The sequence below is a fragment of the Symsagittifera roscoffensis genome, chromosome 1 (genome assembly GCF_963678635.1).
Source record: "Symsagittifera roscoffensis chromosome 1, txSymRosc1.1, whole genome shotgun sequence".
NCBI lineage: Eukaryota > Metazoa > Xenacoelomorpha > Acoela > Convolutidae > Symsagittifera > Symsagittifera roscoffensis.
In genome coordinates this window covers 9414789-9428310 of record NC_087062.1, presented here as the reverse complement: position 1 = coordinate 9428310, position 13522 = coordinate 9414789, and the positions used below count along the sequence as shown (strand labels likewise).

General features: G+C 34.5%; 1 protein-coding gene across 1 annotated transcript; it reads left to right on the top strand.

Annotated features, from left to right (window-relative positions):
- The first annotated feature begins 11574 nt into the window (after window positions 1-11574).
- Window positions 11575-13442, top strand: LOC134857200 (small nuclear ribonucleoprotein G-like). Its single transcript, XM_063873576.1, has one exon. The coding sequence runs from the start codon at window positions 11617-11619 to the stop codon at window positions 11848-11850; it is 234 nt and encodes a 77-aa protein (XP_063729646.1). The 5' UTR covers window positions 11575-11616; the 3' UTR covers window positions 11851-13442.
- Window positions 13443-13522: the final 80 nt, after the last annotated feature.

Genomic DNA, 13522 nt, shown 5'->3' with positions numbered 1-13522 from the left:
AAAGGGATTTAATTTTTAGATTTCGTGTTATTTTAAAATTTCCGCTGAAAATAACCAGCGCAAAATAACAAGAGTATTCGGAAAATTGTTGGGCTTCAAGCCTTCAGAGGTTCGAATCTCGTAGTGTACATCTTATTATTCTCGACGTTTTTTTAACTGAAGTTTTGATTTCCCTTTTCTGTTTCTTATTTTTTTTGCCCATGTTTGAGAAGTGCAGCTTTGCCTGTTTTCATAGTTTTTTCATTGCTTTTTAGCCTATATTGTGTAACACAGGATTGGTATTTTCCTTTAAACAGGTTTTATAATTTGTCTAGGTTAGGTTTGATTTTTCTCTATTTTATATACTATTTTTAAAATTCTATTCTTTGAAATCCTGATAAATAAAATCATCACCTTTCGTTTTTTATCTTTTTTCAATTATGTTGTTTTGTTTAGCAAATTTTTAATACTTTTTTCCGTATATTTTTTTGTACTTTTCGTTCAACTGAAGTATTATTTGTGATCGAAAGTTTTTTCAAGTTGCTTGATAATTTTTTCCTATCTTTTCAGATTTGAGTTCAATTTTTTCTGTTTCAATTTGTTTTGGCTCTTGTAAACGGAATGAATTTTCTTTGTTTCAATATAATGCGTATCTAATTTGGAAAAAAAAATAGAAAACAGTAGATGCTGGATTTTTTCATCTTCCTCGATCGTCTTCTGTGCAATTTAATGCATTAAAAGCTAGCCTAGAGCTTTGGTTGAATAATTGTTTTCAAATTGTTTTGCTGATATATAGGAACATATGGAAATGGAAAGGTCTGCTGTCAGATGGAAAAGAATCAATGAATTCAAAGGAAACACACAAAAAAATTCTCCCTGGAAAAACTTCAGCCTTCCGAATTTAAAACAAAAAAATATTACCTTAAATTTCTTTGAATTTTAAAAATATTTTGTGATGACACTATTTTGATAATGATTGACACCTTTTTTTTGAACAATTAACCAAATTTGATAGTACAAAGTTTTTGTTTTATAGTACAAAGAGACTTGGTTTAAATGCTGTTAGTTTTCTCTCTGTTTCAGTGAGCATAGCGTGGACACGTATGGCCTGGTTGATCAGGGTGACTTCCTGATGCAACTGGGAATCCACCAAAGACTGGAGGACGCTATGAGAACTGCACCCAGTGCAGAGAAGTCACAAGACATACTCTCTGCATTCAAGTCCATTACCAGTCCACAACACATGGGATCAAAATTCAAAGTGTTCTCAATGCAAACGAGGCAACTGCCGGAGCCGCCTGGTTTTGTTTTAGATGACAGCGATTGAAATTAAATTATATTCTTGACTGAACGAAACTTTTGAACCTGTTTTTCTTTACGAGTATCTTGTGCTTGAAATAATCATAGTTGAGAAATTCTTAGAAACATCAACAAAAGAGTCTGTTTTGATGCTTGATTTGAAAAGGGTATTGCAATCACCTTTTCTGGGAAATAACTTGTTCAGAGAATAGCGAAAATTAGAAATAGCAAATAAATTCAAGTGCTCAATGTGGTTGTTCTTTTTACTGGATGAATTTCGAGGTGCAACATCTCTGTTACCGTAGGCGTTTTCACAGTGTGATTTTTTCTTGGCATGTTTTCAGAAGTTTTTCGGTTTCGGCTATAATTCTGTCGGCTTTTTTGGCATCTTTTTTTTTCTTATAGTTTTCGAAGAAATGACTTAATTCATACAGCAAGTATTCGGAAAATTGTTGGGCTTCAAGCCTTCAGAGGTTCGAATCTCGTAGTGTACATCTTATTATTCTCGACGTTTTTTTAACTGAAGTTTTGATTTCCCTTTTCTGTTTCTTTTTTTTTTTGCCCATGTTTGAGAAGTGCAGCTTTGCCTGTTTTCATAGTTTTTTCATTGCTTTTTAGCCTATATTGTGTAACACAGGATTGGTATTTTCCTTTAAACAGGTTTTATAATTTGTCTAGGTTAGGTTTGATTTTTCTCTATTTTATATACTATTTTTAAAATTCTATTCTTTGAAATCCTGATAAATAAAATCATCACCTTTCGTTTTTTATCTTTTTTCAATTATGTTGTTTTGTTTAGCAAATTTTTAATACTTTTTTCCGTATATTTTTTTGTACTTTTCGTTCAACTGAAGTATTATTTGTGATCGAAAGTTTTTTCAAGTTGCTTGATAATTTTTTCCTATCTTTTCAGATTTGAGTTCAATTTTTTCTGTTTCAATTTGTTTTGGCTCTTGTAAACGGAATGAATTTTCTTTGTTTCAATATAATGCGTATCTAATTTGGAAAAAAAAATAGAAAACAGTAGATGCTGGATTTTTTCATCTTCCTCGATCGTCTTCTGTGCAATTTAATGCATTAAAAGCTAGCCTAGAGCTTTGGTTGAATAATTGTTTTCAAATTGTTTTGCTGATATATAGGAACATATGGAAATGGAAAGGTCTGCTGTCAGATGGAAAAGAATCAATGAATTCAAAGGAAACACACAAAAAAATTCTCCCTGGAAAAACTTCAGCCTTCCGAATTTAAAACAAAAAAATATTACCTTAAATTTCTTTGAATTTTAAAAATATTTTGTGATGACACTATTTTGATAATGATTGACACCTTTTTTTTGAACAATTAACCAAATTTGATAGTACAAAGTTTTTGTTTTATAGTACAAAGAGACTTGGTTTAAATGCTGTTAGTTTTCTCTCTGTTTCAGTGAGCATAGCGTGGACACGTATGGCCTGGTTGATCAGGGTGACTTCCTGATGCAACTGGGAATCCACCAAAGACTGGAGGACGCTATGAGAACTGCACCCAGTGCAGAGAAGTCACAAGACATACTCTCTGCATTCAAGTCCATTACCAGTCCACAACACATGGGATCAAAATTCAAAGTGTTCTCAATGCAAACGAGGCAACTGCCGGAGCCGCCTGGTTTTGTTTTAGATGACAGCGATTGAAATTAAATTATATTCTTGACTGAACGAAACTTTTGAACCTGTTTTTCTTTACGAGTATCTTGTGCTTGAAATAATCATAGTTGAGAAATTCTTAGAAACATCAACAAAAGAGTCTGTTTTGATGCTTGATTTGAAAAGGGTATTGCAATCACCTTTTCTGGGAAATAACTTGTTCAGAGAATAGCGAAAATTAGAAATAGCAAATAAATTCAAGTGCTCAATGTGGTTGTTCTTTTTACTGGATGAATTTCGAGGTGCAACATCTCTGTTACCGTAGGCGTTTTCACAGTGTGATTTTTTCTTGGCATGTTTTCAGAAGTTTTTCGGTTTCGGCTATAATTCTGTCGGCTTTTTTGGCATCTTTTTTTTCTTATAGTTTTCGAAGAAATGACTTAATTCATACAGCAAGTATTCGGAAAATTGTTGGGCTTCAAGCCTTCAGAGGTTCGAATCTCGTAGTGTACATCTTATTATTCTCGACGTTTTTTTAACTGAAGTTTTGATTTCCCTTTTCTGTTTCTTTTTTTTTTGCCCATGTTTGAGAAGTGCAGCTTTGCCTGTTTTCATAGTTTTTTCATTGCTTTTTAGCCTATATTGTGTAACACAGGATTGGTATTTTCCTTTAAACAGGCTTTATAATTTGTCTAGGTTAGGTTTGATTTTTCTCTATTTTATATACTATTTTTAAAATTCTATTCTTTGAAATCCTGATAAATAAAATCATCACCTTTCGTTTTTTATCTTTTTTCAATTATGTTGTTTTGTTTAGCAAATTTTTAATACTTTTTTCCGTATATTTTTTTGTACTTTTCGTTCAACTGAAGTATTATTTGTGATCGAAAGTTTTTTCAAGTTGCTTGATAATTTTTTCCTATCTTTTCAGATTTGAGTTCAATTTTTTCTGTTTCAATTTGTTTTGGCTCTTGTAAACGGAATGAATTTTCTTTGTTTCAATATAATGCGTATCTAATTTGGAAAAAAAAATAGAAAACAGTAGATGCTGGATTTTTTCATCTTCCTCGATCGTCTTCTGTGCAATTTAATGCATTAAAAGCTAGCCTAGAGCTTTGGTTGAATAATTGTTTTCAAATTGTTTTGCTGATATATAGGAACATATGGAAATGGAAAGGTCTGCTGTCAGATGGAAAAGAATCAATGAATTCAAAGGAAACACACAAAAAAATTCTCCCTGGAAAAACTTCAGCCTTCCGAATTTAAAACAAAAAAATATTACCTTAAATTTCTTTGAATTTTAAAAATATTTTGTGATGACACTATTTTGATAATGATTGACACCTTTTTTTTGAACAATTAACCAAATTTGATAGTACAAAGTTTTTGTTTTATAGTACAAAGAGACTTGGTTTAAATGCTGTTAGTTTTCTCTCTGTTTCAGTGAGCATAGCGTGGACACGTATGGCCTGGTTGATCAGGGTGACTTCCTGATGCAACTGGGAATCCACCAAAGACTGGAGGACGCTATGAGAACTGCACCCAGTGCAGAGAAGTCACAAGACATACTCTCTGCATTCAAGTCCATTACCAGTCCACAACACATGGGATCAAAATTCAAAGTGTTCTCAATGCAAACGAGGCAACTGCCGGAGCCGCCTGGTTTTGTTTTAGATGACAGCGATTGAAATTAAATTATATTCTTGACTGAACGAAACTTTTGAACCTGTTTTTCTTTACGAGTATCTTGTGCTTGAAATAATCATAGTTGAGAAATTCTTAGAAACATCAACAAAAGAGTCTGTTTTGATGCTTGATTTGAAAAGGGTATTGCAATCACCTTTTCTGGGAAATAACTTGTTCAGAGAATAGCGAAAATTAGAAATAGCAAATAAATTCAAGTGCTCAATGTGGTTGTTCTTTTTACTGGATGAATTTCGAGGTGCAACATCTCTGTTACCGTGATGACACTATTTTGATAATGATTGACACCTTTTTTTTGAACAATTAACCAAATTTGATAAACTGGATCAATAGGTAAATGTTTTTTTTTTCGATGAGAAATCTGAAAATGAAATGCATTTTCGAAACTATAAGTTGATCACGTTTTCTCATGACTTTTACACTTGATTTTCGATCGCGAGTTTTGAAATGAACTGAATCAAAACTCAAACCGCGAAATATCAAATTGGAGCGTGAACAAACTTCAAGAAATTATTGGGATTTCATTGAGTCTGGGTCAGTTCTTTTATATTTGTAGAAAAGTGCTTACTGGAAGCAGTCTAGTTCCTGATTATTAGCATTTTTTTTCGCAATTGTAACTAATTCTGTCGGTTTTCTGTCGGACTTTTTTACAGTAAAAAACTTTCACAAATTTTTAGATTGCTTTTTTATTGATTTTCTAACTTCCAGGTTTCTTCAAAATAGGTAACGACGTCGCTTTTGCACGCCATGGCCCGTGACTGAAATCCCGGTTGAGCTATGTTTTTTTTTCAGTGTGTGTGCAATTGACAATTTTTTTCCGGACTTTCATGTATCTGCTCATGTTTTGTCGGCTTAGTTGCCACAACACGGATTTTCTTGTGCTGTTAGAAAGTATCATTATTTTTCCAAATGTTGTTCATTGTAGTTTCAGGAGTACCTGAAAATTTTTTAAAAAAATTGGGCTATCATTTTTTTTCGGGTCAACTGGTGTCTGCTCAAAGATTGTCTGCTGTGTTTCAGTTTCGTTTTTTTTTCGTTGCTAATTTGAAATTCAAACGTTTTGCTTGGCATGGTTGCCTAGAATTCCTGTTTGATAAAACAGGTTTAATGAAACTGTAAGGGATTTAGTTTTTAAATTGTTTCTGATGCTTTGGAAAATTTTCACTTTTTGCAGAAATTTTAGTGTTCATTAAAAACTATTCGACCGATTCTCAAAAAAATGTTATCAATTGAAAGACCGCCTACTAACCTTTTTTCCTGCTTATTACCCTAGTCTCCTTTTACTTTGACCCTCTCTACAGCCTTCGAAAAAGTTTGCGGGGGAAATTTTGACATTTTTTTTCGTTATCTCAAAACTACCCTCTCAAATCTGAGGTTTTGATTTCAATAAATAGAACGGATTTTTATAAAAACTTTTTTAAAAAATTATGGTTTTCAAACAAGTTGAAGTTGCAAAACTTTGGACGTTTTTAAAGCTTTTTGGCTTTTTTCGAAAACTACAGTACCAATTCTCAGGTTCCATGTGTTCAATCGAGAAACCCCAATATGGAATCTACTTTATTTATAAAATTTATGGAATTCGGAAAGTTAAGTTTTCGAACTTTTGGCTGTTTTTCAGGAATTTTCCTGCAGAAGGGTGAATCATTGATGTTAGTTCCTTGGAAAAGTTCCAATATCTCTATAGTTTTCACTCTTCTAACTTAGTATATTAAAGAACCAATTAAGGTTTTGGTAACAGTTCAATTTTTGAAATTACGCGTTTTGTCCCACCGCATTATAACAACTTAAAAAATTAACAAACACGTACCTCCAGCTTTAGCCTGCACCAAGATTATTTTCTTATTAACTAAAACAATATGGCTCTAAAGCTCTGGAATTTCGAGAACAGCTATGATAAACATTTGTTTCTGATTAAGTAAACCCAACTTGAGAAAACTGGATCAATATGTAAATTTTTTGCTAAATGTAGGATCAATATGTAAATTTTTTTGCTAAATATAAGAGTATTCACTACGTTTATGAGTCTTAAAAATTGACATGCGACAATTTTTTTATTTAACCTTATTTTTGTTTAAATTTGTTGCATTGTAAGTGGTGCGGAATGTGTGAATGTTTTGTTCAAGGCTGTAGTTTTATAGTACCAATTATTATGCAGCAGCTGGTGCCAAACTGCTTGTATTTTTACACGCAAGCTTGCGAGCGTTAATGTATTATTACGAACCTTATTTTTTCTAGCCTAAGTCGCAAATAAAAAAAGTGTTCATTAAAAGTGTTCACTTATTGGGTGGCACTTTTGCTATAATCACGATCTGTAGCATTAGAATATTAGCAGCATCTGTTCTCCGTTTTATTTGTGGCTATTGTTTGTATCTATTAAGCGTGCGTAGCTGTGTGGCTTGTGAGTGAAACTCATAATCTCTAGGTCGCTGATTGAATCCGAGACGTCGATATATATTTTTTTACTAGTTCGAGTCTTATTTCTACTTTTTATTGCTTTTTATTGAGCTGCTTTTTGTCGTGTTCTTGCTAATGTTTGTGAAGTGCAGTTTCGCCTCTGTGTTGAAAAAAATTGAATTGGGTTGTTGGTTGTACTTCTAGCTTAAGTTTACGAGGTAGTTAACACTTTTTTTGAAGCAGACTCAAAATTTTGAATTCAAATTTAGATTCAGTGATTCCATATTATGAAAAATATATATCTGATGCGTAATTAATTTTGCTATAGTGATGATGTCTAGTGTCTATAGACTGTTCTCTGATTGTGCATGTTGATGATGGACGATGTGGTTGTTGTTGGCATTATTTGCGTATGAGTGGTAGATCATCTGGGGTTGTGAAGTAGAGTACATCTCCGATTGGAAGCCGTGATGACTGTTGCTTCTGTGAAGACGCCTCTTTTGAAGCACGGCCTTAATGCAACGCAGTGCTTGTAGCACGAGGAAGGCACAGGGCAGAATAGGCGAAGTGTAGATGACAGAATAGAGGCTGAATTCGAACAGGAGAATGGTGAAGTGGACTCGCTCTTCGAAGCCATGAACACATTTGTCATTCAAGTTCAAGGCAGAAGTCAACTTGTGTATGTCTGTCCTGGGTTGTAAACTAAATAGCAAAGCAAGATTAGATTTAATTTTCTCTATCAAGATCAAGAGCTCGTTTTCATGATCCAAGCTTATTCTTGGTTATGTATTTTTTTACCAAAAAAACACTGGAAACCCTATCCATAGGATGGTCTCTTTTAGCACATTTTAAATTCCAATGTAAGAGCTTTTTTTCATATTACAGGCTAGCAAGGGTTATATCATGTTAAAAAAATTAAGTCAAAACTTGGATTTCAATCTCATTTTACCATTGTTGCTTAACCCTTATTAAAGCTATTATAACCTAATCAATGAATCTCAAAATCAATAGCCTATACTTTCCCAAGAAAACTGTCAGCGGAGCATTTTGAAAACTTTATAATAAAAACGTTTTTCGAGTTTTCTCTGTGTTAAGGGTGACAACAGTCTGTACTTATACAGCAACCGGATAATTTTATTAAATACTGAGTAAGAAAAGTCCTAGTCTTGTAACAATTTTAGAACCAAATTTTTGAACACAAGATAGCGGCTTCTGGTCAATCCTGGTAACGCAGAATAGCTTAAGCTACTTCGATCTAATGAAAATCTGTCTACTCCGTTTCACTGGCAGTCCTCCAATTGTCTGTTGGATATTTTAAAGTGGTTTGTAGTGCATGAGAAAATTTTCTTCTTGTGTTGATGATCTGTACATTTGAAACTTATAACGATATGAATTGTTTTTCGAAGTTTAAGTTTGCCCTTTTCCTTTTGTACTCAATATCAAAGCCGGTATACTGCTCCCTTTCTTTTTGGCAATTTATGCTCAATTCTATGTAGCATGTTTATAAGCTTTATCAATGCCTGGTTTTTTGGAGGACAGGAAAGCCGACTTTTTTGCTATTTCAAACTCCCTTTTGTCATTTTTGCTTGTTTGCGAAGTGCAGCTTCACCTCTCTTACTACGCAGGCGATTAACAAGTGCTATCGAATCGAGTGCTAGACCTTTCCTCTCCCTTGTTCTCGAATTGCGTTTGTAAAAAAACTGCTATTTTCTATTTTGTTTTCAAAATGGATATCCTTTGAAGCATAACATTAATCAAATGCGAAAAGGCACTTTGCAGAGTGCCAAGTTGTCCACTCCGACAGGGTCAAATCGTGTTATCAATCCCCTGCTATGGCAATAGTGTGTGAGCGCGAGCTCTCACTTGACCTCTGGGTTTAGGTCAAGTGAGAGCTCGGCTGCAATAGTGGAACCACGTGTAATTTCTAGACAAACAAACTACCTTGAGTCACAAAAAAGAGCTTCGCTTAACAAGATACCAGTTTTGAATGTAAAAACCGACTATGTCTAGACAGGTGGATAGTTTTTCATAGATCCTCTGCGAATCGCAGAAACCACAATAATTTTTTTCAGGTCTCGATCTCTTGATGGCTAACTTGAAATGTCTTTCCCGTTAAAATGTTGATTCTTATTAATCGTTAGTCCTATGAGCACTTGGCCTTGCTGCAATTTTGAGATCGCCAAAGGGTTTACAGCTCGAAGTTTTTTATATCGTAAGGGATGCGAAGCTCGTTTTTGCCTTTTATAAATTTCGTAAATACTTCTATGGCCATAGAATTTTTTTTACTACTAATCAGTTTACTTTGCTTGAATATCAAGTTGCAGCTAGTAATTTGCTCATTTTGTGGAGAACTAACGAACATTCTTCAGACGGCAAAGGTTCAACGGTCCATTGTAGCCAAGAGTTGTACTTCTGCTAATTAAGATTTTTCTTGGTATATCGATTTTTTGCGTATTTATGTCAGCTTGTTTCTTACTGCGTGGACATGATTGAACGTAGTGGTTTTGTCTCGGCTTCAGTGAGTCAGATTTCAGGCTAGGTTTTAATGTATCGAAGTGGTAGTATCTTAAAAAATTGACGTGTTCATAAACTAATGTTTAATATAGGCTCTGAGGAAATTTTGTGAGCTTTCATTTAAAAATTGTTTTTTTTTTTGGAAAACATAGGAAACTGTTACCCGCTGTTAATTGTGAATTCTTCAGCACAGACGCAATGTTTGCTAGACACCAGTTGATGAGTGGAATCTAAACATGGGTGGTAATATCCAGGCACCATTTGATCATACACTCCCAAGTACAACGAAGGCCCAATGTCAAATGATGATCTTTGTTGCACAACTTTAATATAAAGCACGAGAGCTGATGTGAAAGAAATGCAGTAAATAACTGTATAGAATAGAAAAATGACCCTAAACATAGAGCAATAAAGTGTTTTGTTACGTGTGTTAAGTCGTGTCTTGGACTGAATGTAAAAGAAAAATTGTAATGCTATTAAGAAGAAAACATAAAGAAGTAGTATTATAGCTGAAACTATCCAAAAAATGTAAATGGAAAGCGTCAAGTCCAATACTCGACTGTTTTTGAGAAGTTTAAGATTGACGAAACCAACTCCTGAACCCAAAACTACAAACGCAGTCAGGAGAATCTTGTGTGTGACATCTGAAAATAAGTGAAGACAACATAACAGCGATAGAGCCGTCGGCATTCTTAGTTTTGTGTTGTGTGTATGCGAAACAGTTCAAGTTGTTTGAAAGGTGAACAAATAAATTTCACAAGGATGATGATGACCTACATAGAAATTTAGAAGGCATAAAATTGAGTTTTATTGTAGTTGTTGTAGCGAGATGGTCAGAAATAGATTGGTCGCGACTGCTTTTTGTGTATAATGGATGGGTGATTAAAGTGAGATGAAGATTGAAGTCTGTGTTTGTTGTTTTCAAGCAAGGCTTTGTTTGTTTTTTGTTCATTCAGTGTTTCCTTTGAAGGCATACTCTGCCAGCAGCAGTGTCCTGCTTTTAAACTGAGTTCGAATGAGTTGTGGTAAAGCGATATAAGATTGGATTAAAATGGCATAAAAGGTGCATTTGATGACGCTTTTCATTGGAATTGAGAAACACTAAGGATTTAATCGCTATTGCAGTACAGCGAAGAGGAGAAAAGGAAGCTGCAATAACATAAGTGGGAGTAGATTAGAAATATGAAAAATGAAAACATCAAAGGTCGGTCGAGCTAGGAATAAGTGTTTACTGTCTTTTTTCCTCAAATCATTCAGTCGCAGCGTGCTTTAAAATCAAAAACACTGTATCAAAATTTTTCGAAATCCCTTTTTTGCACTTGAATATGATGTGTTTAAAAATGTTTAGAATTGATTGAATTTTTTTAACCCGTGCAATAGATGTGTTTCATCTGCTAATGATTAAAGCGATGATAATGGAATAATTTTATGGTCGTCACTTTTTCAGCCCCTATTGTAATGCAGTGGTAATTGTCATATCAGCATGCAGTAAAATGCTTTTTTATGATACACTATAAGTATGGTTCTGTGTGAGAGTGATTGTATAAGTGGTCTGTGATTTGTGTGCTGTTGCCAATTAGGAGGTAAGTGAGCGAGCGAGCGAGCGAGAGAGAGAGAGAGAGAGAGAGAGAGAGAGAGAGAGAGAGAGAGAGAGAGAGTGGAGCCTGCTGGGCGCCCTATGTGTGGCTGATGGCATCCGCTCTCTCTCTCTCCTCTTACCATCAATTGATGCTTGGTCAGTTTCAATTAACCGACACCGATATAAATGGAAATGTATTTCCTGTCTAGATTCCGACGCAATTGCCACCAGGGTTCTTCTCCAGAAAAATTGAAGTCCATAATTTTGGGTATTTTCGGACTGATACGTTTTTTGTTCAAAATTTTTTGCAGTTTTTGTTTTCAATTGTCGCAGAGCGAGTCAGTTATGAAAACCTGTTGATAAGCTTAGCTTTTGACATTTTGACAGAAAATAATTGACGTGATGATGAAAAATGGTGTAAAACTGACAGTATAGAAGATTGAATGTCAGTTAAAGAGTATATGTAAATTAGTATTTAATTGACTGATACTTGGAAGTACTGGCTCGTTTCAGATTGTGAGAGTAATGTCTAAGGCCCACCCTCCCGAGATGAAGAAGTACATGGACAAGCGGGTGAATCTGCAGCTGAATGGGGGCAGGAAAGTGCAGGGCATATTGCGGGGCTTCGACCCCTTCATGAACATAGTGATGGACGAGAGTATTGAAGAGCGGAAGACGGGGGAGACTTTCGACATTGGAATGGTGGTCGTCAGAGGCAACAGCATCATCATGTTGGAGGCGCTCGAACCAGTCAACTGACATGGGATGAAATAAAAGAGGATGGAAGAGCTCCATCATCCATGCTTTTAAATCAAACTTCTTACCTCTTCTTGCGTGACTTTTTTTGATGATCTCGTAGAAAGCCTGAGCTGTTAACGTACAACAAGTTCATTCACTGTAGGAGCCTCTTTTTCTGTTGTTTTCTTTGATTAATTTGTCTGGTGAATTTAACTGATTAGTTTGTGTCTACATGATAATTTTTTGTGTCCAACTGATACCCTAACTTAAGTAACACTGAACTAAAAATTCGTTTTCAGTGTCAATGTTCGCATTTATTATTTCACATTCACGCAGAATATAATATGTTACAAAATATTGGCGTCATTAATTAATCAAAAAAAAATCCATCGAAGAATTTTGCATATTTTTGCAATTTCAGGGTACTTTGAGGCATTAATTCAGTCTAATCAACAGTGTTTTTCTTGCAAATTTTTTTCCGAAAATGTCAAATGCCTTTTATAATTCATTTTTCTATCCGAATTTTTTGCAAATTTTTAGCTGGGTAACGCAACAACTTAATTTAGCGTTTCGGTTGGGTGATCCATTGGCTATTGGAATTTAAGCAGCACCTGCATTGCTCATAATAGAAGGTTGCTCGTCTCTTAAGTTGCTCTCGAGAAGGACACAGAGTATGTGTTAATGGGGTAAGAAAAGGTTGGAATACAGTTGCAATGCGAATCTATTTGAGGCTGAAAAATGAACTATCGAAAGTCTTGTGGGGTCGAGTATTTTTCATTCTCCTGACTTAAATTTCAAAGTGGATCAATTGTTTTATGTGAAAAAGAAACACGTCGCTTTTTTAAAACTGAAAGCTCCGAGTAAAAACAAACTTGAGCAATTTTTTTTTTCAGAATGAATTATTTATGAGACATGAAAGCGGATAACTATCGAAAGTTGTTGCAGCAGTCTATCAAAGCGTTGGCTCAGTTGTTTTTGAAGTTGCTATCTGATTTGAAATCCATTGAAGAAAAGTTGCTATCTTTACTGAGAGAATATTTGAACTACAGAAAACAGTTACTAATAACAAGAGATGTTCAATTGCCGTGTCATTTAGAAGAAGAATTTCCGGATCTCAGAGCTCTGTTGTCAATTATAGTAAACAGGGGCTCGGAAAAATTGAAAATTAGTATAGTGAAACTACTCGATATGTGGAAAACTGCATGCGATGAAATCAACACTAAGTTGAAAAAATTTGAGAATGACTTGAACTTGATATTTAATCCGACTTCAACTGATTTCAGTTCAGACGATATGAAAACTGAAGAGCTTCAAACATCCCTTGAGTTCAGTGCTAGTCCAGAAATTTTATACGAAGCTTCGCCCAGCTCTTTTTCACCAATCAAATGGTACGAACATTTCGCTCGATTAAGCCAACAAGTTGACCAGGATTACCTTTTTTGGAGATCGCATCTGAAACACATTTTTTCAGAACCACTCGAAATTGAGGTAGATTTGGAATCAGTTCCTGATAACTTTGAAAGCTTAAAACACTTGTGTAGGTTTGAGACTTTTTTCGCTGTCTACATGGAATTCAATTAGTGCTTTTGTTTTCTAGTTTTTTAGTCTTCATTTTTTTTATTCTTTGTTTAATTTGGTCAAATATTTATAATTTTCAATGTCTAGAAATGTTCTGGCTCAAATGAGTAATTTG